The sequence below is a fragment of the Pieris brassicae genome, chromosome 13, assembly GCF_905147105.1.
Source record: "Pieris brassicae chromosome 13, ilPieBrab1.1, whole genome shotgun sequence".
NCBI lineage: Eukaryota > Metazoa > Arthropoda > Insecta > Lepidoptera > Pieridae > Pieris > Pieris brassicae.
Genome location: NC_059677.1, coordinates 4,161,368 through 4,187,897, shown reverse-complemented (window position 1 = coordinate 4,187,897; position 26,530 = coordinate 4,161,368). Strand labels below are relative to the sequence as shown.

The 26,530-nt window shown below is 35.0% G+C and overlaps 4 protein-coding genes across 5 annotated transcripts in view; 1 reads left to right on the top strand and 3 right to left on the bottom strand.

The window, feature by feature from the left end:
• Positions 1 to 23,715, bottom strand: part of LOC123717610 (pseudouridine-5'-phosphate glycosidase) — a 165,688-nt gene extending 141,973 nt beyond the window's left edge. For both annotated transcript variants that reach the window (XM_045673686.1, XM_045673687.1), the window contains exons 1-2: positions 23,468 to 23,715; positions 853 to 1,063 (exon numbers count right to left, since the gene is read on the bottom strand). In XM_045673686.1, coding sequence (XP_045529642.1) covers positions 853 to 1,059 — 207 coding nt within the window. In that variant the 5' untranslated portion in view covers positions 1,060 to 1,063; positions 23,468 to 23,715. The remainder of the gene's footprint in view (positions 1 to 852; positions 1,064 to 23,467) is intronic.
• The window catches only part of LOC123717609 (EF-hand domain-containing protein 1-like), a 62,753-nt gene continuing 41,825 nt past the window's right edge, over positions 5,603 to 26,530 (top strand). Inside the window, exons 1-4 of the mRNA XM_045673685.1 lie at positions 5,603 to 5,673; positions 7,767 to 7,961; positions 11,364 to 11,580; positions 16,141 to 16,296. Coding sequence (XP_045529641.1) covers positions 7,774 to 7,961; positions 11,364 to 11,580; positions 16,141 to 16,296 — 561 coding nt within the window. The 5' untranslated portion in view covers positions 5,603 to 5,673; positions 7,767 to 7,773. The remainder of the gene's footprint in view (positions 5,674 to 7,766; positions 7,962 to 11,363; positions 11,581 to 16,140; positions 16,297 to 26,530) is intronic.
• On the bottom strand, positions 22,786 to 23,348 carry LOC123717615 (microsomal glutathione S-transferase 1-like). The gene has a single exon (XM_045673694.1). The coding sequence runs from the start codon at positions 23,297 to 23,299 to the stop codon at positions 22,844 to 22,846; it is 456 nt and encodes a 151-aa protein (XP_045529650.1). The 5' UTR covers positions 23,300 to 23,348; the 3' UTR covers positions 22,786 to 22,843.
• LOC123717616 (microsomal glutathione S-transferase 1-like) lies at positions 23,996 to 24,528 on the bottom strand. The gene has a single exon (XM_045673695.1). The coding sequence runs from the start codon at positions 24,470 to 24,472 to the stop codon at positions 24,029 to 24,031; it is 444 nt and encodes a 147-aa protein (XP_045529651.1). The 5' UTR covers positions 24,473 to 24,528; the 3' UTR covers positions 23,996 to 24,028.

Here is a 26,530-nt window from a genome sequence, read left to right as displayed (position 1 = left end):
GATTATAAAGAGTGGCGGAGAGTTTATTGCCAGTTCTTCTCTTTCGTTCTACGACCTTAATTTGAGAACTGGCAGTAAATGTAATTTTATTACTTGTATTGTAACAGAATTTTTTGACGTTTATAAGTGTACATTGTGTTACCTATATGAATAAATGATTTTTGACTTTGACCTTTGACATACAGGAATCTTAGCTCGCGCTACAGAAAAAATAATATTTAGTTATTTCGTAACCCTACAGCTTAGACAGATATATTTATGATATATACATATAGACATAATATATATTTATATATAACATGATAAACATGGAAAACATATAGACAAAAATCTATAAAACTATTAAATACATTTATAATACCTATCTAATTCCGTTGTGTTGTGTGATGGTGTGAAAGTGTGTGTGTTTATGTGGGTTTTCTCATGATGCAGGTGATTAAGCGCTATGGATATCGGCTTAATTAGTGGTCGTTGTATGTCCGGAATACGGAATTCAAAACTGAGAATTTTTCATACATAGTGTTGATGTGAGGAACGTGAAACAAAGCACAAATACGCAGGCGTAGGCAGGTTTTCTAAAAGTGAGACGTTATCATATTATATATTTTTTATTATAATAACATATTGTTATAGTATCCTGTAACTATAAAACGCCGAATGGAGAAAGGGCAATACGCTACTGAGGGATCAATGTCTCTTTGCCAAGATAGTTGGAATCCCCAAGTGGAAACTCAGGAAACTACGTGACAAGCATTTCAGAGGCGAACCTGGAATGACCTAAAGTCAAAAGACCTGCTTAAGACTTATTACTGGATGCCCTCTGTTCAACATGGGTGACATATATTTAGTTACCTGCTTCCGAATAATATCTTCCACTTCCATAGCAGTCTCCAAGTTATTTGGATACGGCATCCCATGGGTGATAATAGTCGATTCTAAGGCGACGATTGGCTTGTTATCATTCTTAGCTGTTCGTACTTCGTCGGAGTAAATCAAGGGTGTACAGTAGCGCCTGATGAGCGTTAGGCTATGCTTCGATATTTTAAGAAGACTCGCCATGTTTCTGAAACAAGAGACAATAAATTATCACAATTTGTTTTCGGTATATCTCTATAATAAGCTGAAATCTCAAGTGATGCATAAGAGGGTTTTCAGTTATGAAAGTAGGCTGTGCGGCGTCGGGCATACTTCATCGATCCAAATATAGACATTACTTATAATGACGGTGACCCCAGAGCTGGTGCTTTCCTCGCTCAACGATTAAGTATCGCAATACAGTGAGGATATGCTGCCAGCGTTAAAGGTACACTGCCACAGGGACCAAACTTTTTGAATTTGTTTTAATTTTATTGAAGTGTAAAAAAAAATATCGACGTTGTAATAAAATTACACTTTCGATTCGAAGATATTTTTCAGAAGACAGTAATAATTCTATTACAAATAAGGAAATTCTGTAATAATCTTAGTAGTAATAAGGTAAAATGAAATAATCGTATTATTTGTATTCATGTCTATGATAATAAATGCCTTTTATAATTTATATATATAAATTATTCTTCAGTGTTGCTAAGTGAGAAACTTTAAGACTGGACGAATTCGAGTATTTTTTTAATTTATTCCTTAAACTGGGAGGAAGGTATTTATGGAGATAATAATAATATAATAAAGGACTCTATGCATAGCAAAATGTTCCATATGTGTGTGTGTGTATCTACTAAAACGGTAGGCTAAGTATTGAGGCGAAACGAAGTTCGTAGGGGCAGCTAATATTGTAATAAGGAGTGAGTATTGCGTGAATTGTTAGACTAAGCGTAAATATCGAAAAAAATAGTGGCGCTACAACCTTTTTAGGTCTGGACCTCAGATTTCTATATCTTTTTCATGATTTATTTATCAATGGCGCTACAACCTCTTTAGGTCTGGGGCTCAGATTTCTGTATCTGTTTCATGATCGTTTGACATCCCCAAGTGCCGTACACGTGACAAACGTTTCAAGACAGCAAACAAGTGGAACTCCTTGCCCCCTTTAAGCTTTCGTAAACAGGATAATTTGGGATCATTCTAGTGGCGGCAATGTAATAAAATATATAATATTAAATACATAAGATACACAATATCGCTACTGCGAACATATAATATCGATAGTGAAGACAGCATTCAGTAAACAACGTCTTTGTTAACAGGGATCTGTGTAATACTGGTTCTGGTACCGCAAACAACTTTGGCCTTCGCCGTCGCACATCTCCCTTACGTACAAAGAAGCCCAGTTCTTGAAGAACAATCGGGTCGCTCACAACCCCTCGCAAGACTTTAGTAGGTCAACTGTAAGTTCCGTCTTGTAGAAGTTAGTTCCAGCCAATTAAATTCAATACAATGTTGCCAAGGAAATGTGTTATCTTAGACAAGGGACATTAATCAAGCAAGTCACGCAAACCTATGTCCTGCGATCTTTTATTGCGTCCCCTTAACGACCGCTTTTCGAGTGAGCTTACCGAATAGGAACGCTAATAAGTAACTGTAACGCTCATTACCAACTATTCACCATTTAAGATCAACTGAGTTCGGGTTTATTAAATCGTGTACACGTTAAATGACTTTGTCACAATAATATCACACATTCCTACACACACCTAAATCAATAAATTATTTGTAACTTTTATTGGTTAGTTCAAATTGTTTTTAAGTGGATTTCACAAAATTTTTATATTAAAAAATTATAATACAGGTGGACAAAAAAGTTGTAGTAAACGCAACTAGATGGGTCCTCAAAGGACTAGATGGGGTTATCAGCTGCAAAAAAAATGTTCTACGGAAGGTTCTCAAGCTCAAACCCTGCAGTATGTGTTGTAATAAAGCAAAACAAAACAAAACATTTGACAATAAATGCTCAAAATTCCTCTCTGCAGGTCACGTTTCGAAACATTTTGACATTTAGTTATACTAAATTTCGTATACATACAAATTGCTATGACCACAAACTTTCTTTAATCTAGTTGGGTTAATTTTTTAACATTAGTTTTATAACATGACAAGACGAGGAAATTATTAAAATGTTTGGTATTTTTTCTTTTCTAAAGGAATTCTCAAATGAAATAATTGTTTCGTTGTAAAATAAAAACAAAAAATCCAATATATTAGATATTACTAAATTTTCAAAAGTTGCAGTTGATGTAACAAAATTATAAAGAAAACTATTGAAACCGTCTGTTAAAGACGTTGTTAATTTTTTAAAATTTAAAATATCATCCAAATAATAAAAGCCAATTGACCGTATGTCTTGATATTTGTCAATTAAGGTAGAATCAATGAAATCATAATTATTTGCCGTTGGGTTTATGCCAGCGATCACAGTAAGGGCCTTCCCTGTTAGTTGCCCACAAAGATAGAACACCTTTTCGGAATTTGTAATTTCCCTATTGTTGTGCACTAAATGGTTATAGGCTTCGTAGAATGAAGTCCAATTATTTGTGTCGCCATTAAATGTGGTAATTTAATTGGAGGCAATTTTAAATTTGGTTGATCTAATTTCTCCTCAACAGTAGCACTTTTAATTTCATGAAGCTTACCCTGTATGGTTGCGTACAGGTCCTCAAAGGACTCCCATGTGTAAAAAAAGAAGGTTGTTGGAAATGAAGCATTAGCCATGCTTCATTTGCTCAATATTTAATTGAGATACTAAGTCATTAAATTCAGTACGAAGTGCTTGAATATTAGACGTTTGATTTGGAAATTTCTTTCGTCTTCCTTACTATTAAGGTTTAACGTCAAATCATATAATGATTGAATCTTAGAAAAAATACGAATTTTGTCGTGCTTGCAATAATAATATGAAACTTGGAACATGTTCCAACTCGTTTGGTGAACATCCGGCCTTTGTTCTTGTTCCATCCAACATCATCCATGTTATCTAAATATAATTATTAATTAGTCCAAAATTATCTTTATACAAATATTAAAATAAATTTAAATATCAACAATACGATTAAATTCAACCATAAACAGATTTATTACTAACGTTAACTGTGAAATAAGTTTTAGAAAAAAGTGATGTAGGTAGACATTAATTACGCATCATTCTCACCAAATCAGGCACAATCTATTATTAAATACATAAATACGAAATACGGGATACGAAATACGGATTTATAAAAACATATAATAATTAAAAAATCTATATTAAATTTGTCGTTATATAGGTCATCCTTCTTTGATTGACACTGATTTAGTGCTAACATCACCATTTGTTTTAAAATAGTTTATATATTTTTGCACATACATTTCATAATGGCCTGTCTAGTAGCTTATTCTACATAATTATGTAGTGACCACAATTTGTTTTGAATCCCAAAACTCTTGACATTTTTACAAGCTTCATCATTATACAACTCAGACAAAATGAAAACTTTGACAAGCTATCACATAATAATGTTTTCCAAATAAGTTTTAATGCCTTATTTGCTAAGGATACAACTTCTTGTTCATTTAGTTAGTATACCCCAAGTCGATGTGCGAGTCTCGCACGGGATGCCCAGAACGCTTGCCAAAACAGCTTTTAATTGTGCCATCTGGGCACAAGGTACTTCGCCAGTGTCGTATAGATGGAGAAGGCACGATGGAGATTGATCGGCAAAAATAAAAATTGTTATTAACATTAAACCAGTTAACAATTTTTGAGATTGCGTTGCTTACGTTGTCAAATATTTTAATTAATTTAAATAGAAGTGATGTATCATCTGCAAACACCTCCCCCCTCCTCTTGTCAGCAATAGTAAGCAAAGCTCTCAACCAAAGTAAATAACTGTTGACGTAATAACCAAATAAGAAAATCAAAGACAATAAGTGCTTACTAAAATATTATAATACTTGATCGGAACCTAAGTTTATGATTTTTATAATGTTATTTACAATGATTTTTTTTATAAATTGATCGGCCGAATATATGTGACATAGGGGCTGCTACGTCTGTAGTAACGAATGATAGTGAATTTTTATCTGCTGAAAACTTCTTCTTCAGGTGCCACTTCATTTCTGAAGGTTGGCTGTTACACCTTGAATTGTCGAGTATCTTCCACTAGTCTTAAAATCTCCCGGTGGATGTGATGCTGGATCGCTCTCAGCACGTCTCTTGTCTTCAATTTTGTCCATTATTATAAGCTATAACAAGTCGTATCGATAATGACGCTAAAACCTTACTTTGTGATGAGTCTCTAGACTAAATCTAAGAGATTCAGAAACGAGGATTAGCGATGTGTCTAGGTCCAACGGATTGTCTTAAATTGACATAATTTTTCATAGATCCTGCGTTTCGATAACCTGTTGTGCACCAATAGACTTTCTTTCTATGTACGCATTTAACATTCGCTCGAACGGTGAAGGAAAAGATCGTGAGGAAGACCCAAAAAGTTTGTGAATCAAGCACAGAATCCTGATCACCTACTTGCCTATTAGATTGATAAATGGTCATGAAACAGATACAAAAATCTGATTTAGAGTTTGTAGCTGTTTTATTTTGTAACATTCGTGATACATTACAAAGGTTTAACCCCATTTTACCAAAGAGGGTGGAAAGACGTTGCCATGACCACGATATTTATTTACCAAACCGCCATTGACATATCGACATGTTTAGTGATTGTGAGAAAACCAGTTTTGATTATTTACATTGATTCAAAGGTAAGTTTAAACCTGTCCCGTTACACTTATGTAGAGAATTTCGTTTGTGAGTCTAATCTGAAGAGATCAATGCAGCCAGTAAGGGGCACCAAAAGAAGATCAGTGATGTATAATTTACCCCAAGCGTTGAATACGCTTTATATACTGTATAATAACACAGTCAGATAGGTTTGGGAACTGGTTTTAATGCCTTCATTCGGTGACATTCTGGCGTTTTAAGCACCAATGGTATCCTGAATGTGTTGATCACAAAGAACATAATCTTAAAACGTTGGTATGAATGTTCACGCCTCATTATATGAGTTTTTTTCGTTTGTTTACGCAGCAGTAATTACATAGCAACTGAATTCTTACTAACTAAAACTACACGTGGATATAAACTGATATAAAGATGTTATTTGTATTGTTTGGTAATTTATGAATGAATCAATCCCGGTAAATATAAATAAATAAATCTTTTATTACGCAAAGAAATTCGTAAATTTAGTTATATTAATTATAAGAATTAGCACAATCAGCCATATTAAAATATGCATGTAAATGTCATAATATTCATTATGTCATAATAATAAGATATTTATAATTGTTGTCAAATCTTATGGTCTAAATACTGTCCCTATAAAGACACATTGTCTTTAAAAATTTAATCAACTTGAAAGCATTTCACGGCAGTGATCTATTACTTCCATGGATTAAATTATTGCTCTTATTAGTTTTTTTTATGATTATAGTTTGCCAACGCTCGGCACTGATACATTGGTAAAAGAGCACAAAAATATGTCACTTATAGGCAAACATGACATACACGAAGTGATCATACAAATATTAAACTATACAATCACTAAAGAAAACAATTAAAATTGCAAAAAAATATCAAAAATCTATTTTAAAATGGATATTTAACTAATCATAGTGTATATACCGAGCGATCCAACACGCAACACGCATGCTCCACCACGATGTATGCAATAAATTGTTACCCCATAGCTATAAAACTATTTAATCACATTCCTAGAAGTTATAGACTACTGCCGTGTAATTCTTTCAAGGGGACGGTGATGAAATGTTTAAAGACCTTTATAGTGGAGGTGAGTATTTGGACCACAGGTTTGACACCAATTGTAAATAACTCAACTTTAACATTATTTTATGTTCTTATTATTGTAAAAATTGATATGACATATGCATGCCTATTTATATATGGCTGATTGTGTTGATATTTGAAGTTTATCGATCTCGTTTTACCACCACATTGGCAAATAAACGATTGTTTTTTTAATACATCGTGGTGCAACATGCTGGCACTCACAGCCGTGTTGCACATGGGCCTACGCCAAGTGAACACAGTTATTTTTATGGTATCTTGTAGAAAGTTGCCAGTTATTTTTGTGGTATGACTGCGTTTTGAAGGGCAGCAGTCGGAAAGTCTAATAATTTGATTATTTATTTATTGTATACATCTGAAAAAAATAATTTTATAACAGTGTGGTGGAACCAAAAACTGGGCATAGTTTTTTCTGTCCACCAGGACGTCGAACATATTTAACTAATTAACTTACATACTAAGGCTAATAACGTACACATAACAGTATATACATTAACATCACCAACCAATTGAAACATCGACGCTCCATAGATAGCCGATGCAAGAAGCTTGTTTTAAACGAGAATTCTCATTCGTATACAGTTTGTATTCCTGTATTCGAATAAGAATTTAATGAAAATGATCTCTGTTTAGTATATTGTTTTTGTTATGCATATTTTATGTAATATCAGTAAGAAGTGCAGGTGTGATAGTTATTTTTTTAGTATTATACGGTGGTGGACAAAATGATACTTTGTTATGGGTTAATTTTATTTTTAAGATATACAAAATGTTTTTACACAAAATGATTATTATCACAAAATATACGAGCTAGTTTCTTGTTAGTTCTGTGTGTTGGGTATGGCGATAAATGTGCTTTAATGACTTTATAAGTGTTAAATCTGGTATACAATAGACGAGATATGTTGTCACATTGTGTATGACTAAGAACAACTTATGCGTACGACTTTCTAGAGTTTTTATTATTATTAATCAAATGTTGTTTTAGCTTATAAATGGCGTGGGGTCTACCCAAATTGCCTGGGTTGACATTCGCGGACCCGACTAAGACCCAGTACCACGTGCGTAGCTCCTTGCGATATTACCAAGGGCATCGCTTCCCAGACACCTTGGTACGGGGGTCTGGAGGGACGGATACAGATGTCGATAGCAACGCCTTTGCCCTGCCAGAAGACTCTGTCAAGTACGTGGTCCTTTGTTTCATACACATTTCTTTAGGCTTAATACTGTAAAGGTTTAAAAGACGAATTAAAACAAAATACGATAGACATTATTAATATACAACTTGATAACAAAATAATTAGTTAATAATAGTTTTTCTTGTGAACTAATTCGACTTAGTGTCCGTCAATAAAAGAGCCTACCGATTCTTAAAGACCGGCAACGTACCTGTGAGCCTTCTGCCAATGCGAGTGTCCATGGCGGCTTATCATCAGGCGAGCATTCTGCCCGATTGCCTGCTATTACATTGAAAAGAAAAACGACCTAGAAACATCAAGAAAACTGAGACCATAGCCGTGGGTTACAGCGCCACTGGGTTTTTGTCTTGAATTTAAAATCACTGCCCTATTTAGGGTAAAACTAGCGTGCTGAATAAATGATGGGTGTGGTGATATGATAAATATAAACTGTCTCGCCCCATGGAATGTTATTGTACCAAAATTCACACACGACATGTCGTAAATAGTGAGTCGTGTTTTTAGTTCATACGTATGAATAACGTTTGAATGGAAGTTATGATAAAAATATAATTCAGCACAATACTTTGTGCTGGCTAATTTATTGTTTTTAAAAATAAGTGGCGCTACAACATTATCAGTTCTGGGCCTCAGATTTATGTATCTGTTTCATGATCATTTTGTCAATCTAATTGGCCAGTAGGGTTCTGACACACGCCGTTGACGTTTTGGGTCTAAGGCAAGCCGGTTTACTCGCTATGTTTTCCTTCACCATTCGAGCGAATGTTAAATGCGCATAAAAAGAAAGTCCATGGTCGAACTTACGACCTCAGGGATGAGAGTCGCACGCTGAAGCCATTAAGCCAACGCTGTACAATATTTTTTTAGGAACCTTCTCAAAAACTGGCTTTTAGAATATTAATACCTCTTCTACACATACAAAAGATTGTTATTAAGTACTTTTTAAAAGGAATACGTTATAATTTTAAAGGAATTTATTTACTATAGTCACGAATGAAAATACAAAATTGTATTTTCGACAAAATGCTCTGCAAAATGTTATTACTAACGTTAACGTAACATTTGGAACGTCAATTGTATGGCAATATAATAGATCCTTAAAATTTTCGTGTGAAAAACTTGGCAGAGTGGCGGAGTTGCCAGTTCTTTTCGCTCTTCAATCAATCTTGATTTGACATAAAATTATCTCCGTACTTGGAAAAACAAATTCGCTATGATTGCCCTTTAACTAAAGTACTGTGTCGTCCCTGCCTGTCAATTTGTGTTTACGCTGTAATTAATAGGTATATTTAATGAAAACGATGTTGTACTGCTTAATCTACATAAATAAAAATTTATCTCAAAATATGTTGCTAAGCGCTAAACTCGAAGATGGATGGACGAATTCGATTTTGTTAGTAGGTTTTAATGTAGAGATAAATTTAAAAAATATAAAATAAATGTTTATTTAAGTCACTATGGGGTAGCTTAATAATATTAATAGCCTTTATTGTTGTACAATTTTTAGTAATAATAATAATAATTTATTGCAAAAATATGGTACAAAGGTGGAACAATAGTAAGTTCGCATATTCTGCCACACACAATGGCGCGCAAATTTGTCTTTAATTGAGTTTTACATTTTACATTATTAGTCATATGAATTGGTAAATTCTTATATTATTTCATACATATCATGTGTTATTCAATAATAATTTTGTTCCAAAAGTAATACACCAAGTCGATATTTAAAGACTCTAGTCGAAAGATCTTTTAATTCTTTTGGAATATTATTGTAAACCTTAAATGCCATACAAAAGTTGTTTTTTCTAAACAGTTCCAGATTGATTTTTAACTAAGAAGTAACCTTTTACCTAGTATATCAAAATGTCAAGTACTTTAAAAACAAATACCGATTAGTTATTTGTGTTTAAAGCGATTAATTCCTATTTTATAGCTTGTCCTTGGAGTTAGGTCTTCTCTAGAAGCTTCCACTCCGCTCGGTGGTACTTTAAGTAGCCTGCTGCACTACTGATATCATCTCCCCGTCATTTTATTTGTCTTGGAGGAAGCCATTCATGGGGTTGCATATTATATTCTATATGTTGATTCTATAAAAGAGTGGCGGAGAGTTTAATACCAGTTCTTTTCTATCGTTTTACGCCCTTGATTTGAGAACTGGCAGTAAATGTAAAATTAGAAACATTTCATACACATTTAATTTTTCGACGTTCATTAGTGTTCATTGTGTTACCTATATTAATATATGATTTTGAATTTAAAAAGGTAGGCTAAGTAAAAAAATATATTAAGGCGGAAAGAAGTTCGCTAGTTATGAATAATGAGTACAGTGTATATATATTATGATAACAAAGCACGAAGCGAGTGTATTACTAGTATATTATACGAATGTTTAGGAAAATGTAATCTTAGATTAGAAATAAAATGTTAAGGAACTTGGAAACAAATTGGTACAGGCACGGCCAATTAGGGGTTCATATTTTATAAGCGTTGCGTGTTAGTCACGGCTGTATTTCATAATCAACCTCATTAAATGCAGAAAATGAAGGAATTATTCCGTTATTATTTATAAAATAAAGATATAATGCTTAAAATTTATAAAAAACTACACATGTCAGAAGTGAAACTTATTTTTAATTATTACTAAGGTAAAAGCCCCAATAGATAATCATGTACCAGTATATCATCATTCTATGTATATGTATATTCACTGTTTACACATTGTATACGTGCTAATGATAATATAAATAAATAAATAAATCTGCGTTTACTGCACAAGACGTTATGCGAAAGAATTGCCATCTAAAGGTCTAATATGTAACCATTAAACGAATACATCAACCAATAGCGGTTATTTTTCTCGATCTTACTTGAGAGAAGAAAGACTTCTCTCAATCTTTCTCACTATAGCTCTCTCCCACATCTCGCTCCACGGCACTGTGCGTGTGACGTACGCTCTAACTCACTCTCTCTCGATTTTTCTCAATTGCTTGCTCCCTACTTTCGCTTCATGGCTATTTGCTTCATGCTATGTTCGCCCTTTCTCACTCTCTCTCAATCGGTCTCAATCGCTTTCTCCCTTTTCTTCGACAAAAACGCTGCATCTTCATGACGTTTTATCCGTAAAAATATACCCTCAAGCGCCTAAAGAAGTTTCATTTCAAAAGTGTTAAGTAATTTCTTGTATGTGAATTCAAACTCATGTAAGACACGAGTTACGTTTGGTGGTGATTGTTGGATGGATGCTCAAATAAATGAAACACTTTGAAGGCTTCAATCTTTTTTAAAAATGATCCATTTGCCTCCGATTCCATTAAAAAATATATACGATGTTGATATAGCGTAATTTCGCGACTTGTTTTTTAAAAATAAAAATTATCTTCCAGTTATGACCCATCATTGACCTATGGTCGTGTTAAGCAAGCCGCCTTGCCAGCAGTGGTACCACATTGGGTGCACTACGACAAACGATGCCTCAACTTTACGGCGTTCTTCAAACAGCCTGTGTATGATAATCCAGACGAGAACTACCGAATACGAGTCGTGAACCTCGTGTATTTTCTGGAAGATGACACTCTTACTGTTATGGAACCGAGAGTCAGGGTAAGTATATCTCTACTTACAATGTATATTTTGATTTCTTAATTATAATTGGTTGCAATAAAAAATAATTTGTATTATTTCAAAATTAGTTAATTTAGTCTCCAATAGATGGCGAGATATTAAAAACCCCTTCCCGACAAAAAGGGCTCGTAGGAGGCCCCGACACATACTAACGGATCCGGACGATCCAATTACCGTAGCAAACGATAAATTAAAAGCCGCCCGCGCGGCCAATAGTAATAATAAAAATACACATATCAGGGTAAAAAAACGCCTTCACCGGGGAAGGCTTTACTTCCTTTACTTCGCACACTCCAGTGAGCTTCCGCCCTGCCCTTCAGGCGATTGACCACCCCGCTACGGCCCAAGCCGAGGTTTCGAGTCTCACAGGAGACGCCCTTGCACTAGCCGCGGGATAAAGCCATTTCAGGCCGGGCTGCGCTCGCCAAAACAGCCCGAGCTGAGCATTAAAGGCCCTTAAGGCCAACAGCTAGATTCTATTAAAGAAAAGACATATGAAAACTTATAATATTTAAACGCGCTTGCGAAGTTTCTTCTTAAATGTACATAAGTGTGGTGAACACTTTTCTTTCAATCAGAAAAGAGTGCGATTCAGTTAAAAATAATTCGTTTCAATATGTACGAAAGTAATTTAAATTTATAAGTTTATTATCAATATTACTTTTACATAAAAGTTAATGAAACGTAAAAGAGACTGAGAAAGAGACATAAATTCATAACATATAACGTGTAAGAAAACGAGATAGACAAGGTTATACAGTATATTAACTTTAAATTAGCGTAATAAAAAGTTTTCACTTCAAAAACTGATTGAGAGTTATAAAATTGATAAATTTAATCTAAATTTATAATTTAATTAAATTAATCTCTTATTAAATTTTTGCATATCTATGTTTTGATATTTTTTTTAATCAGGCAATGATCAAATACACTAATTTAAAGGTAGTCTAACTTTGTATAGTGTCAATCTCATTTTCTCTCACCATAAATCGAATTTTAACCGTCGCTTTTATTTTCATCGACTTTCAAATCACAACGATGCCAAGGTTTTCCCTTATAAATCTTGTCCTACTCAACCCCCAGTCTTTGCTTCAGATTCCTTGAGTATCTTTTAAGTGATATTTTTATCTAATAGTCAAGTAACGCCGTGCCTTATATACGCAGTCGACTTTTTAGCTTTAAGACATTCCAGTTTCTTCACGATGATTTCCTTCAACGTAATAATACTATTGAAGTAGTAGAAAGCCATTAGGATATGCTCAATAAGTCAGCCAGTTTCGGCATTTCCGCTATGGGACCTACACAGGTAGGCGTAGAATTTCCAATTTATACCCCGGATATATGCGGCTTCTTCTGAAATGTTTTCTTCTTTAGTAGAAAAATGTTGAGAATATGCTGAGAACCTGAGAACACTACAAAAGATTACACTATCTACAATGATAATAAGAGTTAAGATAAATACAACAAACACTCTTTAACATTATGCAACTAGCTACAAGCCAATGAATGAAAAAGGATTGATTTTTGTCGGTGTGCTTTTGCGTCTATTACGGGGGAATTCCCCGTAATAGTCCGGAGCCCTATAAATTCACGATGCATCCATAGAGACAATGGACGTTCTGTCAAGTTGCGCATTTAAGAATCGCTGGAACGGTGAAGGTAAATGGTACAGGCTTAGACCCAAAAAGTTGACGGCGTGTGTCAGGCACAGAACCTATTTGCCTATAATGTAAAAGATCCAGAATTCTTTGGCCCAGACCTAAAAATATTGTAGAGCAACTAAGTTTTTTTCACTTAACAACCGAGAAATTGCGTTTTTAAATACTAAAACTGAGTGTCGCCATTGTGTTGGCATGGAAAAGAGGCATTCATAATATGGACAATGAAACGCATTTCTTTTAATAACTACGCATTCAGAAAAGCCTTTTGTATATTAGCTTCATAACCGATTATATAAAACTGTGTTTTAACATTACATAAGAGATAACAAGTTATTAATTTAAAAAAAAAACGGTTTGCCAGGGCATTCGGCCCAAGGGATCCGGTCTTGTATCCGACATAAAGATCAATCATTGACAATAATGACACCTAAGTTGGGGTTTGAATTTATAAAAAAAAAACAATGTCGCTACAACCTTTTTTAGGTCTGGGCCTCAGATTTATGTATCTGTTTCATGATCATTTGTAAATTTAATAGGCAAGTAGGTGATCAGCCTTCTGTGCCTCACGCACGACGTCGACTTTTTGTGTCTAAGGCAAGTCGGTTTCCCTACGATGTTTTCCTTCACCGTTCGAGCTAATGCGGACGTAGAAAGAAAATCCATTGGTGCACAGCCGGGGATCGAACCTACGACCTCAGGGTTGAGCGCCGCACGCTGAAGCCACTAGGCCAACACTGCTGCATTGAATTTATAAACCAAATGATATAGTCTTTGGGGTTCTAACAGGTTTAAAGAAATTACATGCAAAACATCTTTGAATTCTGTTTGATACAGAGCTCCTAGTAAAACAATATTACGGGTACTTCATGAGAATTTAATCTTTAGCACTTGATGTGAAGGTGTGTTTTACAATGTAGATATATCTTCGTACATACAGCTAGCAAATGAGTAGGCATTTGTCTATAGAATCTGACTTTGAATGAATGTGGCACTGGCTTTGTTATGTTGAGCCTCTTCCGGTAGGGTTATTTCAAATGCAAACGTTTACAATAGTTATCAATAACACTTCAATACTGTATTTGTATATAATAATCCAGTGGCGAAACTGGCTTCATCCAATTTAACTTTGTACACGCAAAGTGTATTGTCTGTCTCAGCCGCCATTACTTGGTCAATTATTTTGTAAATTTAGTATAATTTGTCTAAGACGTATGCCAGTATGTCACATGAGTCATTGTTAAATGATTATTGGAGATTAAGGTTCTAGAACGCATTTGGGCTGACTTCTCATTATTTCCAGGGTACGTCATGACTTGACTATTCTCGTCTACTAGGTTTGCGTCGCTTTAACGACTTGGTCAGCTCCGTGGATTGTATATTTGGCCATACGATGGGGGAAAACATCGTGAGGAAACCGGCAAGTCTAAAACCAACATCCCAACTAAACTTCCTAAATCCTCAAGTGTGAATTTCACTTTCCAACTTTTTTTTTTATGTAATAGCAGGCAAACGGGCAAGAGGCTCACCTGATGTGAAGCGATACCGCCGCCCATAGACACTCACATTGCCAGAAGGCTCGCAAGTGCGTTGCCGGCCTTTCAAGAATTGGTACGCTCTTTTCTTGAAGGACCCTAAGTCGAATTGGTTCGGAAATACTTCACTGGGCAGCTGGTTCCACATAGTGGTGGTGCGCGGCAAAAACTGCCTTAGAAAACGCTCAGTTGTGGAACGACGGACGTCAAGGTGATACGGATGGTATTTTGTGTTTTGCCTTGACGTCCGATAATGAAACTCAGCTGCGGGTATTAGACCGAACAACTCTTCTGAACACTCCCCATGGTAAATGCGGTAGAAGATGCAGAGGGACCCAACATCTGAATTAAAACCAAATCATGATCTTGTTTTTAGTTTCAATAATATTGCATTTTGCTAATTGTATATTAGTAAAGTGGCTAAACGAACCACGCCTCTTCAAAAGCGCTGCAATTAAAACCGATGTTGTAGCGTAGAAAGGAACATTTGTCAATAGAAACGAGTTTCAATAGTCACTTTTGCAGCAAAGGATCTTCCGGTAGACTTATCGACAAAGCAAACGCTGTTGTTGTTGGAAATATAGCAGTCTGTGACAAGTGATGTGAAAGAAAAATAAATAGACAATTACAATTACTTAAAATAATACTATTTGTATGCTTAAAATATATCAGAACGTCAGAACTTTAACACACATACAAATACACAAATTTCAAACCAGAGTTAAGTTCGGTTGTTGGAGGGATGTTCAGATGTATGTTAAACGAAAGTCTTTGTTTGAAGCTGGGTGTCAACTGGCTTCAATCGTTTAAGCCATGAGCTTATAACTAACACAAAATTAGGGGCAGAGGGGTTGCGACGCCAACAAAACCAAACTTGGCAGCAAGGGTTCATACATATAAATGACACTTATGTTATTGGACATTATCGGAAGCGAGAGTGTTAAAATACAATTTGTAAGTGTTGTAAAAACTAAAGGGCTCATATTGGCTTCAAGTATGATGATTGTTTACATATGGTTTACGCTTCTAATTATAATTCTAGTTAATAATTATTACCTACCTAAAATATTTAGATGTAAATTAACTAAAGTTAGGTTACATAACTCATGTCGGTATAAATTTAATTTTCTTTCTTAGGTATCTTCTAAAAGTCGCCATTAATGATGTTTTTTTTATTCAAAGTTAAAGTATATATATGTGTTTGGTATACGCTTAATATTTGTGTTCAACAGGTTAAAGATGTAAGGAAGAAGCGGCTAATTGGTTGCTTGCATCTTTATAGCTTGGCTATTAAGCAGTTTCAGTTATGTCACAAGTTACCTACTAAATAAATAAAATATTTTCAGAACTCCGGTCTGTGGCAAGGCAGAATGGTAAAGCGTGGAAAGATTCCAAAGAATAACCTCGGGGAATGTTGGCATTGGAAAGACTTCGACGTTGGGAAAGATATTTGCATTTATGGAAAAGTTTTTCATACAATTTCCTGCGACCTATTTACTAAGGTAAGATTCAAGTGCTTTGGACGTTCTTATTTGAAATTTATTAAAAGCTCAGTAGCTTTAAACCAATATACCTACGTAACACTTGCTTGTACGGAAATTTTACGACCCGGCATGTCTTAGGATAAGTTGCAACTAACTTCCTTATGTCAAATCAATTCAAACGTTTTTGACATACGGGAGTCGTACTTCACGCCAAGTTTCACTCATCAGTGTGTGTGTCTAACTATTGGCCTACTGGCTTCAGCTCTCATTGCTGAGGTCGTAGGTTCCATCCCCGGCTATGCACTAATGGACTTCCTGAGTGTCCACAAACATTTTAAGGGTACTGGAACCGGCTCGCCTCAGACCCAAACAGTCGACAGCGTGTGTCACAGGAGCCTGATCACTGATAAATGATCATGAAACAGATACAGAAATCTGAGGCCCAGAACTTTATTTATACCTCTTCCCTAATACGGCAGAGACTGTATTATAGAATTGTGTGTACTTTGACTTGCTGGGACTATATTTCATGGTATGCCAAACCACCTGGTATCACAAGCTGCCCAACATTCATTTTCATTTCTTATTTCTTACTAGGGGACCCGACAGACGTAGTCCTGTCTTAAGTATGAATATTGATTTTGAATTGTTATAATTAACTAAAAAAAGATTTCAGAAACAAAGTATTTATTATTCTAATGCTTTATGATAAACAATATTCTTTGTTTGTTTTTCTGGAGCGTTTATAAATAGTTTTGTTGGTATTCCGACACGTGAACAGGCGACATATAACTGGCCATGGGAAAAACATGGAGTTTCAAGACTGTAATTATTTTATATTTATTTTATCAATATAATAACTCCGATCGAAGCATTTGTTTTAAACGATATTCATTTTTCTTACGTCCTCTTTGACGATATTTGCAGCACCCATTCTGTCAGTGTTATGTCAAAGGCCATAATGAAAAAGTTTGAATTGTAAAAGCGCTGTGAACTGCAAAAAATTGCTATCGTATTAAAAGTAATCTTAAATTTTGCAATTTTCCGCGCAATTTTCTTATTTTTTTCTTTCATAAGAACCTTTTCCTGTAAATAACAAACACACACACACACACAACACAAAAAAAGACCGTGACCAAGGGAAATAGGGATTCATTATATATATATATATATATATAGATTTAAAGTTGCTAATTGAACCAGATGGTTATAACGCATAGATTGTCCAGGTGTTCTGTGTGTGTTTGATGCCAGGTAGTGGAAAACTTTAGTCACAATGGTACCGATCTAACGGTTTAACGATGAAATCCAGCACAATCCAATAGGTGCTACATATTTGTCAAACTTGGCTTGGCGAATGTTCACGACCGCCTAATCAATCAACGGTGCCAGGTGCTATCGAGTGACAAATTTGAATGTCTTTATATGTCAAGTACTAGATAACACCACGTAAAAGATTTGGTGATAAAACCTTTGTTTCATTTTAAATGCTTGGAGTATTTACTTATACGTAAATTGTTAGTAGTAATATGTTAGTTGCCTGTGTATGTAACTTCGATGAAGGCCTCTTCCAACCCTTTCCAGATGTCTCTATTATATTAATAATAATGTATTTGCAAGAATGTGGTATAAAATGTCATGGTGGTACAATCTAATATTCGCACGCCATCATGTCTGCCACACATGATGGCGTGCAAATTGTCTTAAAAGGAATTTTACAAACAGTCATATTATTATAGTCAATTCTTATATTGTTTTATAAAATATATTATAACGTTATTTTTGTTTCAAAAGTACATTAAGACGATTTGTGAAAAGTCTAGTAGTATCTTCTAATATTTTTGGTTATTATAAACCGTGATTGCCATACAAAAGGTGTTTTTCCTATACAACTCCAGGTGTCTACTTCGACAGATGTCCATTCCCTTTGACTTAAAAATATGAATATTTTTATGAACGAATAATCTGCAAATAGTCTGTTCCTGTTGTCTGATGCAGACCACAAGTAAACCACTTGTGGTCTGCATCGTCCATACCTTTGTAATTCATGGCGTGACTGCTTTATGCGGGAGGGTTATGTGGACTCGCTATTATGCATACCCACTAAAGCCCCAAGGCACCACCAACAATCACCCAAGACAGGATGCGGTAACAGCAGAGCCTTATCCGCTGCCCGACATCCTATGACGCGTTCACCTCTCCAAACCCAATGTTAGTTTGTGATACTTGAGACATCAAGTATCCTTCCCAGACCTGGACATTCGCTTTTGTTGTAATAGCTGGGAGATCCAGTACCATTCCTTCTTTTGAACGCATGGAAGCTTGGGCACAGTCTTTTCCTGCTTTATCAACCTTCTTTTTGGCCTGCCTTATATTTATTTCCTGCGTGGTCCCTTCCATTGTGTTGTAATGTCCCGTCTATTGTCTAGGTATTGTGTTCCATGACATGCTCAGATACCATGTTAAGTGATAAATAGAATGAGCCGGTTTGGATGCATTGGAGTCGTGGCTCTGGAAAGGATTTTGACAGTAAACGCGTTGTGATGGCTTCCTAAACAACCTTTTTGTCTGGTGTTATAGAAATATTTGTACGCCCTTGACAACTGGCAGTCAATTCTCAAGGGCGTAGAACGGAGAAGATGATGATCGCTCCGTCACACACGTTACACCTGGCTGGAAAAAACCATGTGATCACGAGCGCGTTCTTTGAGCATGAATAAGAAGAAATATTGTTAAAGGCTTGTCAACGTTTGACCATTCGAATTCTTATTCTCGGCTCCGTAGGATATGAGGTTTTATAGTTTATTTAAATGTTTCCTCTATATAATATTAGTATATTAATAAACAAAAATCAAACAATTCAGACATTTCTAATTAAATGTCATTTATACTAATGAATAGATATATAAGAGAAATGTTTATTTAACATAATAAACTCGAGGACATCCAATTTATTTTAAAGCTTGCCAGCGTTTGACTATTCAAACTCTTATTATTAACAGTCCCGGCTTGGTAGAATATGGCTGCAACTATAAATGATTCCGCGTTTGAAGATAGGTTTAATCATATCAATAGTAGATCAATACTTTGCATTTCCATTTCAATTTCAAGCAAACGCTGGAGAAAAGAAAAACCGCACGGAGCTCGGGCAAATGGCAACATGGATAAATTACTTTTTGCGGCCGATGGCTCGTTTCATCAGCTTTTTTTAGATTTCCTATATACAATGCACAGAGAATAGAGTAGAGAATTGAATAGAGATGATAGAAATATTTGAAGAAAGTATTTCTGAACCAATTGGACTTAGGATCCTTTAAGAAAAGAGCGTACCGAGTCTTACAACGCCGGCAACGTACTTGCGAGCCCTCTGGTAATGTGAGTTTCCTTGGGCGGTGAACCTCCTGCCCGTTTCATAATACGCGTTAGAGTCTGGAGAGCGGGAATCTTGTTCTCGCGATAAGAGTTTTTGCTTACTAATGGGGTTTCGACAAATTATGGCTTTAACAGGATTAACAATCTTCGTTAGAACTACGAAGCACGCGGCCGGCCCGATTTTTCCTTGTCTTTGACGGACAAAGTGTTGTATAGGTATGTCAATAGAACGATATACGAACGTACGGCTGGGACCAAGCTTTTGAAGTGTTTGGAATATTACCGACCGCTCCTACCTACTTCGTGCAAGGCGATCACTGCAATCCTATTTTTTTTAACACCCTTTTCCATAATGTAACTTGATAATAAACACGAAAAAATATGTGAAATGTACTTGATAACACCCACAGACTCACAATACTAGAACGTTTACCAGTGGGTAGCCAGCCTTTTAGATACGCCTTTTTTCTTGAACCAAAGTCGAATTATACAATTTGCTCAATTCTAGGAAACAAATTGACATTAAAATACCTGAATCATGTAATTTCTGGTATCTGATTCATGAACCATTGTTACTTTATCCATTAACGGTGATGTAATGTGAAAAGAAAGGTCGTAAAATCTTTAATAGCTTTTCGAATGAGACCAATCGAAGAGGAGGGCTCATGATAATGTATTTGTCAGAAAGGTACTTTTAAAGGAATATTTTTACTGTTAAAATTTAATGGAAACAATTTGCTACATAAAGTTATTTCATATGTAGAGAATAACTTTATGTAGCTTAAAAACAATACATAGGCTAGTAATGTCCACAGACTAGAGAGAAGGGTAAAGAAACGAGAAACAGACTTGACATAAAAGACAACTGAAGTCTATGGAACAAAAGGCGCGAATTTTAAATATTACAGCCAAAACAGTTTACGACGACATCGTTTAGAACAACATACTGGTTATATTGACAAAAATCGAACGTCCCGGCGACTAAAAGTATTAGGTACTTAATAACAACGTCATCGGCTTTTACTATCGGTTTTTACGACAAAATATTAATTTATAGGTTGCAGTAAAGTAGTTAAATCAGAGATCAGAGTTAATTGAATCTCTAGACGGTTAATTAAATGTCGATATTCAATCAAGTCGCTGGCATCTTGATTTAAATAAAGCAGCGTCGACGTCTTACCGAAAGCCAGCGTGTTGATTAACAATGAAAAACAAGACTCCGCCATGATTATTTAATTTGTTATTGTTATTTCGGTGTGATCGTGAAGAACTGAGAGCTTCGAAATTTCGTGTTTTGCTCTATTGTAAATGGTTAGGTTAGGTTAGTCTTGTTGCCTAGGAACGTTTAGGAAACTCGTTAAACATTTCATTCACTTACTTGTCTGACGGAACTTTAGAGACTTGATTGAATATCAATTTTTAATTAACTGTCTAGATATTCAATTAACTCTCTGATTTAACTACTTTACTGCAACATATATACATATATGTATAAATTGGTTTGACTGAGGCTCGAAGTCTCTTAATGTACTATACTTTTTATAGAACAGTCAAGTCATGTCAAGTCATATGGACACGATTCAAAAATACGTTGCCGACCTTTTAAGAATTGATACGTACATGAAGGACCCTAAATCGAATTGGTTCAGAAATGTTTTAGTGGTTTCGGTCCAAAAACTGCCTTAATTGATATTTTATTAAAGAGTATTTGTTAACTAAAAGTGTCCTAATTGTAAAGTTTATATTTAAATAATAAATAAATAAAAACTTGATTCATGACAGAAACAGGTTGTGACAAAACTCATCTATGGCTAGTCCACACACTAGGGAGTTACACACACAGGTAGTGTGTGTAACTTTATAACAATTATTACAATCGTATGTTGTACGTTGTATTTTACAACTATTCAAACAGGTCGTGAAGACGTTGAGTATTAATGTGTGTATGTGTGTCTGAATTTGATACTGAATCTTTCTCAGCGTGGCGTATTTGTACTAGCAATAAAAAATACTTTAAGCTCCCAAAAGTCGTTAGCAACGCTTAGGGGTCGTTCTAATACAATTTAATGTTTAAAGAAGTTTATTTTCTCATTACAAAATTGTATTTTAGTTACACGAGACACAAATTTCAGTCTAGTAGAATCATTATGACATGTATTTTTATTGTCCTTTGGAATTTATTAAACGCGTTAATATTGCGAATTTTAGATGATAATTGATTAAATAATTGCACACCCTCATACTTGAGACTTCTTCAAATAATTTGTACGCGGCTTCGGCAAGATATGCAAACTAGTTCGACGAGTGTTGCGTGTAGTTGTGTGTGTTTTTTTTAATGATAAGCTACGTATGAGAGAGTTATTGAATTTTTTAAAATTAAGATACAGGTGCTATGAACATATAGTTGTTTAATCGTCATAATTTTGGTTTCTAGTACAATTTTATTAGTCTGTTCTAAAAAAATGTATCTAAATAGTGCTTTAAGGAACTTCAAACAAACTTGCTCACGTATGCATCATGAATGGACTCCATACAATCTTAAACAAACTATATATATATATATATATAGTTTGTTTATATATATATATATATATATATATATATATAGAGGTATTTATGTAGATTATATACTTGTCAGGTGCCCATTTTGCCCCATTCAATTGCCATCATATCAGAATAAATTTCATTTATAACGGTGTATCGAACCGGATACAACAAGGGTTATGGTCATATAGTCATCATTATGCATATATTTATGCCAAAAAAATATTATTTATTTTGGTTATACGTGAAATATGCTTCAATGTAGGAAAAATATTCGTTAAAGCGATGACGCAATAACTCGAAGGCCAAGGCAGTTGTAGATAAATATTTACAATGAATTTGTTTTTGTCGTAGATTTCTGAGACTATTCGGACAAAAAGTATTTCCCAAAGTATGCCAATACTAGGATACATTGCTTTGTTGTGTTATAATGTACTTTAAGGCAAATTAAAAGCACACAGGGATAGCTTTATCTGTGTATCGTTAAACTTGTTTGAGTGTATTCTCATCTCTTTCTATCACGTTGTGTTTACGCTTCGATAAAGAGAGACAGTCATTAGTGTTCGACGTGGGAAGCGAAATAATCAACAATTTGGTTAAACCATTTAATAACCTAACATAAATGCAAAAACTGAATACATACTCGTAATTAAAAGGCGGATAAATAGTGTGACGCCACCGTAACTCCCATATACAAAGTAATCAACAGGGGAATTCCAAAAGCAATGCCTCGCGCTGGTTGTGGCAGGGGTGTGACAGCATAGACAATGGTATGTAGGATACGTCCCGCGGTATATACTCTAAATAATGTTATAGCTGTGGCCGCAGATGGTCCAGTTGTGAGGTACAACCCGCCGAGCACCCAGAACAGGGGAATATTCTCAAGGTCGTTCAAATGCGCGCGTCTAACTCTCTCCACATCTTCGTCGTCGAATTTAACAACCGCTGATTTCTTAGAAGCCGCGTCCTCGGGATTGGCGAAAACATTCTTCTTCATCCTTTGTCTGGCTGTCAAAAATGCCATAGACAACACTTTTAATCCTAAAACGCCTGAGTAGAACAGGAAAGTCCGCACGGCCGGCTCGGTTATTGACACGGGAACCATTTTGACGAACGCTTGATACGCGCGACTTCGTTACAATGATGTTAGACGCTCGGCGCTTAGTTTAATATAGATATTATGGGTGTGTTTGTGCAAGTCATGCTGATATAGCATGATGGTGTAATTATTTTTATTCTACTTTGTGAACTGTGTGAAAGGATTGTGACTTACCACGTTTATTGATGCACTGTATGCGTTTTAATTGAAAATTAATTGTTTAAACACTTAATTCACTGTGGTTTTTTATTATAATTTAACGAGATAAAATGAATGAAGCGCTGCGCGTCACCTGCCCGGGAATGTCTTTATACATGTGTTTGAAAGTAGTCCTGAGTACTGACAATGATATTAAAAAAATAGATCTTGTGTTGAACGATGAACGGCCAATGTCCCTTGACACGTATTTTTTTCATGTTAATTTTTTTATATTCTATTTTTTTTGTTGTTAGTTTTAGGTATACGAAGGTGTATAGTTTATTTGTAATGCATGTGTCTCTTGTAATAAGGATAACTGTGTATGTATGTGTACGAAACATACTTATATATTTTTTTTAATAATTAACGAAGTTTTTCCTTGTGATTATTTATAGATTTTTAATCGGATTGCAAAATTCAAGGACAATGTTTTGTACATAGTGATTAACGGAAAAGTTAAAAATGCTGTTGTAAGCATGACTTTCAGTTTAAATGATACACAGATTATTAAAAAAATATTTAATTGTTATCAAAAATTTATATCATATAAAATAACAAGACCTGTAGTCCCATGTAGAAGTTGATACCACTTGCGATCAAGAACACGATCGCTCTGGTGGGTTGTGGGAAGGGCACCACAGCGTATACGAGAGTATGAACAATACGACACACCGTGAAAAGTCTAAACAGCAAGATCGCGAAGGCAGCTGATGGTCCTGTCGTCAAATAACACGCACCAATTACCCAAAAAGCCGGTATATTCTCCAGGTCATTTAGATGAGCGCGACGTACTCTCTCGACAGACGGATGGTCCAACTTTACTTTACCGCCCAGGAACTTGGCGTCTTCGGGGTTCGCAAAACATTTGTATGTTAGCCGCATTAATGCGGTCAATGGACTCATAGCCAGTAGCTTCACGGCCAATATGGCCGAATGGACGATAAACGCCTGCACTACGGGGTCCGTTATTGAGAGGTTCATTTTGTTCCCGCACAACCGTTTCGTTCGTACTTTACAAGGTGAATGACGCGAACACAACACTCGACTTGCATAAGATTCGTTAATTCTGTGAATATTAATTGTTTTTGAAACGCTTTACGCAGCTCTTAGCTGTTATGCTATATTATATAACGTTTAAAGAACTCATTACAAAAAAATATATTTTATTTACATGAGGAACTAAATAATATGAGCGAGATACACGTCCCAATTTTAGTTCACTACATAATATAATTAATATATATACAGTATATAATTAATATCGAACTCTTTTGGCTTCGCAATGCAAAGTATTTATTATACAACGTAGTATATGCATATTTTCGTAACAGTACAAGGAAAATGTAGTTAACTGAAAACCCTGCTTTCTCATACAAACGAATTAAAGTTAAATTAAGGCCGGCAACGCACTCGCGAGCCTTCTGGCATTGAGAGTGTTTATTGGTTGATAAGTCATTCATACTAGACATCGGTGATGGACGACAAGGCCGCACATTGGCGTGTTGGTTAGGTAGGATAAATAGAATACCTACCCACAACCTGGACGTAAATATATTAGCTAAGTTCAACTGATGTCACTGTAATATGCTTATGAACAGCCGCAGGGCTCAGAAGGGCGTTGCCTTTTAATTATTGCAGCGTACACGGATTGTATAAAAACGTTTTCTAGACTATCGTATATATATATATATATATATATGTTTTTGAAGTGAAACTTCTTTAGGCGCATGAGTGTACATTTTTTACGGATGAAACGTCACGAACTGTACACAGAAGCGTTTTTGTCGAAGAAAAGGGAGAGAACGATTGTGACCGATTGAGAGAGAGTGAGAAAGGGCGAACGCATGCATATCATACATAGCATGAAGCAAATAGCGATAGTAGAAAGACAATTGATGCTATTTTTATATGTTTAGATTATGTTGGAAGACGAATTTTTATTCCAGATTTTACTTATCATAATGCTTTAGTCACAACAATACCAATCGCGTCGAATAATGTATTTACATTATTGTATTATATTATGTATTTACATCGAAGAAATAAAATAATTTTATAATTTGTAATAATTTTCGACACTTAATATTTCATTAAATTCCTAACATTTATTTTTGCCTCTAAGGGCAAGATCTATAGAGCGCACTTAAACTTAGCTCAAACTTTACTTGCGAAAAACCTTGCTTTGTGTGCACTAAGCATAAAGTATGATTTAGTATTTATAGACATTTTGCCAGTGCTGCCAGGTGACTGATGTGATATCACACAAGTTATTTTTAAGATCTCTCAAAAATGGGATTTGTATTGCATAGGTATTTATTAAGATCATTTCTGTGAATTCAAATCCTATTTTTCTCAAAGTCTATGGTTCTTCAGTATAAGATGGCATCACCGTTAATTATATATTACGACAAAAATGAAAATTTAAGTAAAAGATGTGATGGTAAAGTAAATTTTGAGCCATTATTTTTGTTATACTTATAGTCAAAGTTTTTGGTAAGTCGTCGATTTCGTGGACTTATGATTAAGCTAAGCGAGCACTCAGAAGCGCGCAGTTTGCTCTATAAATACCGACTGTGACTTAACTCGAAAGTTAAGTCTGAGCAAAGTCTAAGTCGCCCTAACTCTCGGTAATCTAAAGTTTAAGATTTGTATAAATATGTACAAGACTTAAAAAATGTTCTGCAAAAAAAACTTCACTTCCGACATGTCTACTTTGTACTCACTTTTATTTTTTTAAATAAACTGTCTCTGCAAAAATACATCATCATAACATGACGATCTATACTAACTTAAGACTAACTAAACTTTTACAAACAACTCCCAAGCGAAATGAGATAATTATTACTGAATAAAGTCAAAACTCACGTTAAACGTAAATTAATCAATAAAGCATTTCATAAGTTTGACGAATATTTTAATTATCCTAATCCTTGGGATTGATTTGCTCCAATTGAAATTTGTATGACTCAAAACTTGGCGTTTAAAAAGAGTAGCGGAGAGTTTCTTGCCAGTTCTTCTTGTCCGATCAACGCCCTTGAC

Bases quoted from the DNA above. Each gene is read 5' to 3' on its own strand.
- LOC123717615 (XM_045673694.1), bottom strand. From the start codon at position 23,299: ATGGTTCCCGTGTCAATAACCGAGCCGGCCGTGCGGACTTTCCTGTTC.
- LOC123717616 (XM_045673695.1), bottom strand. From the start codon at position 24,472: ATGAACCTCTCAATAACGGACCCCGTAGTGCAGGCGTTTATCGTCCAT.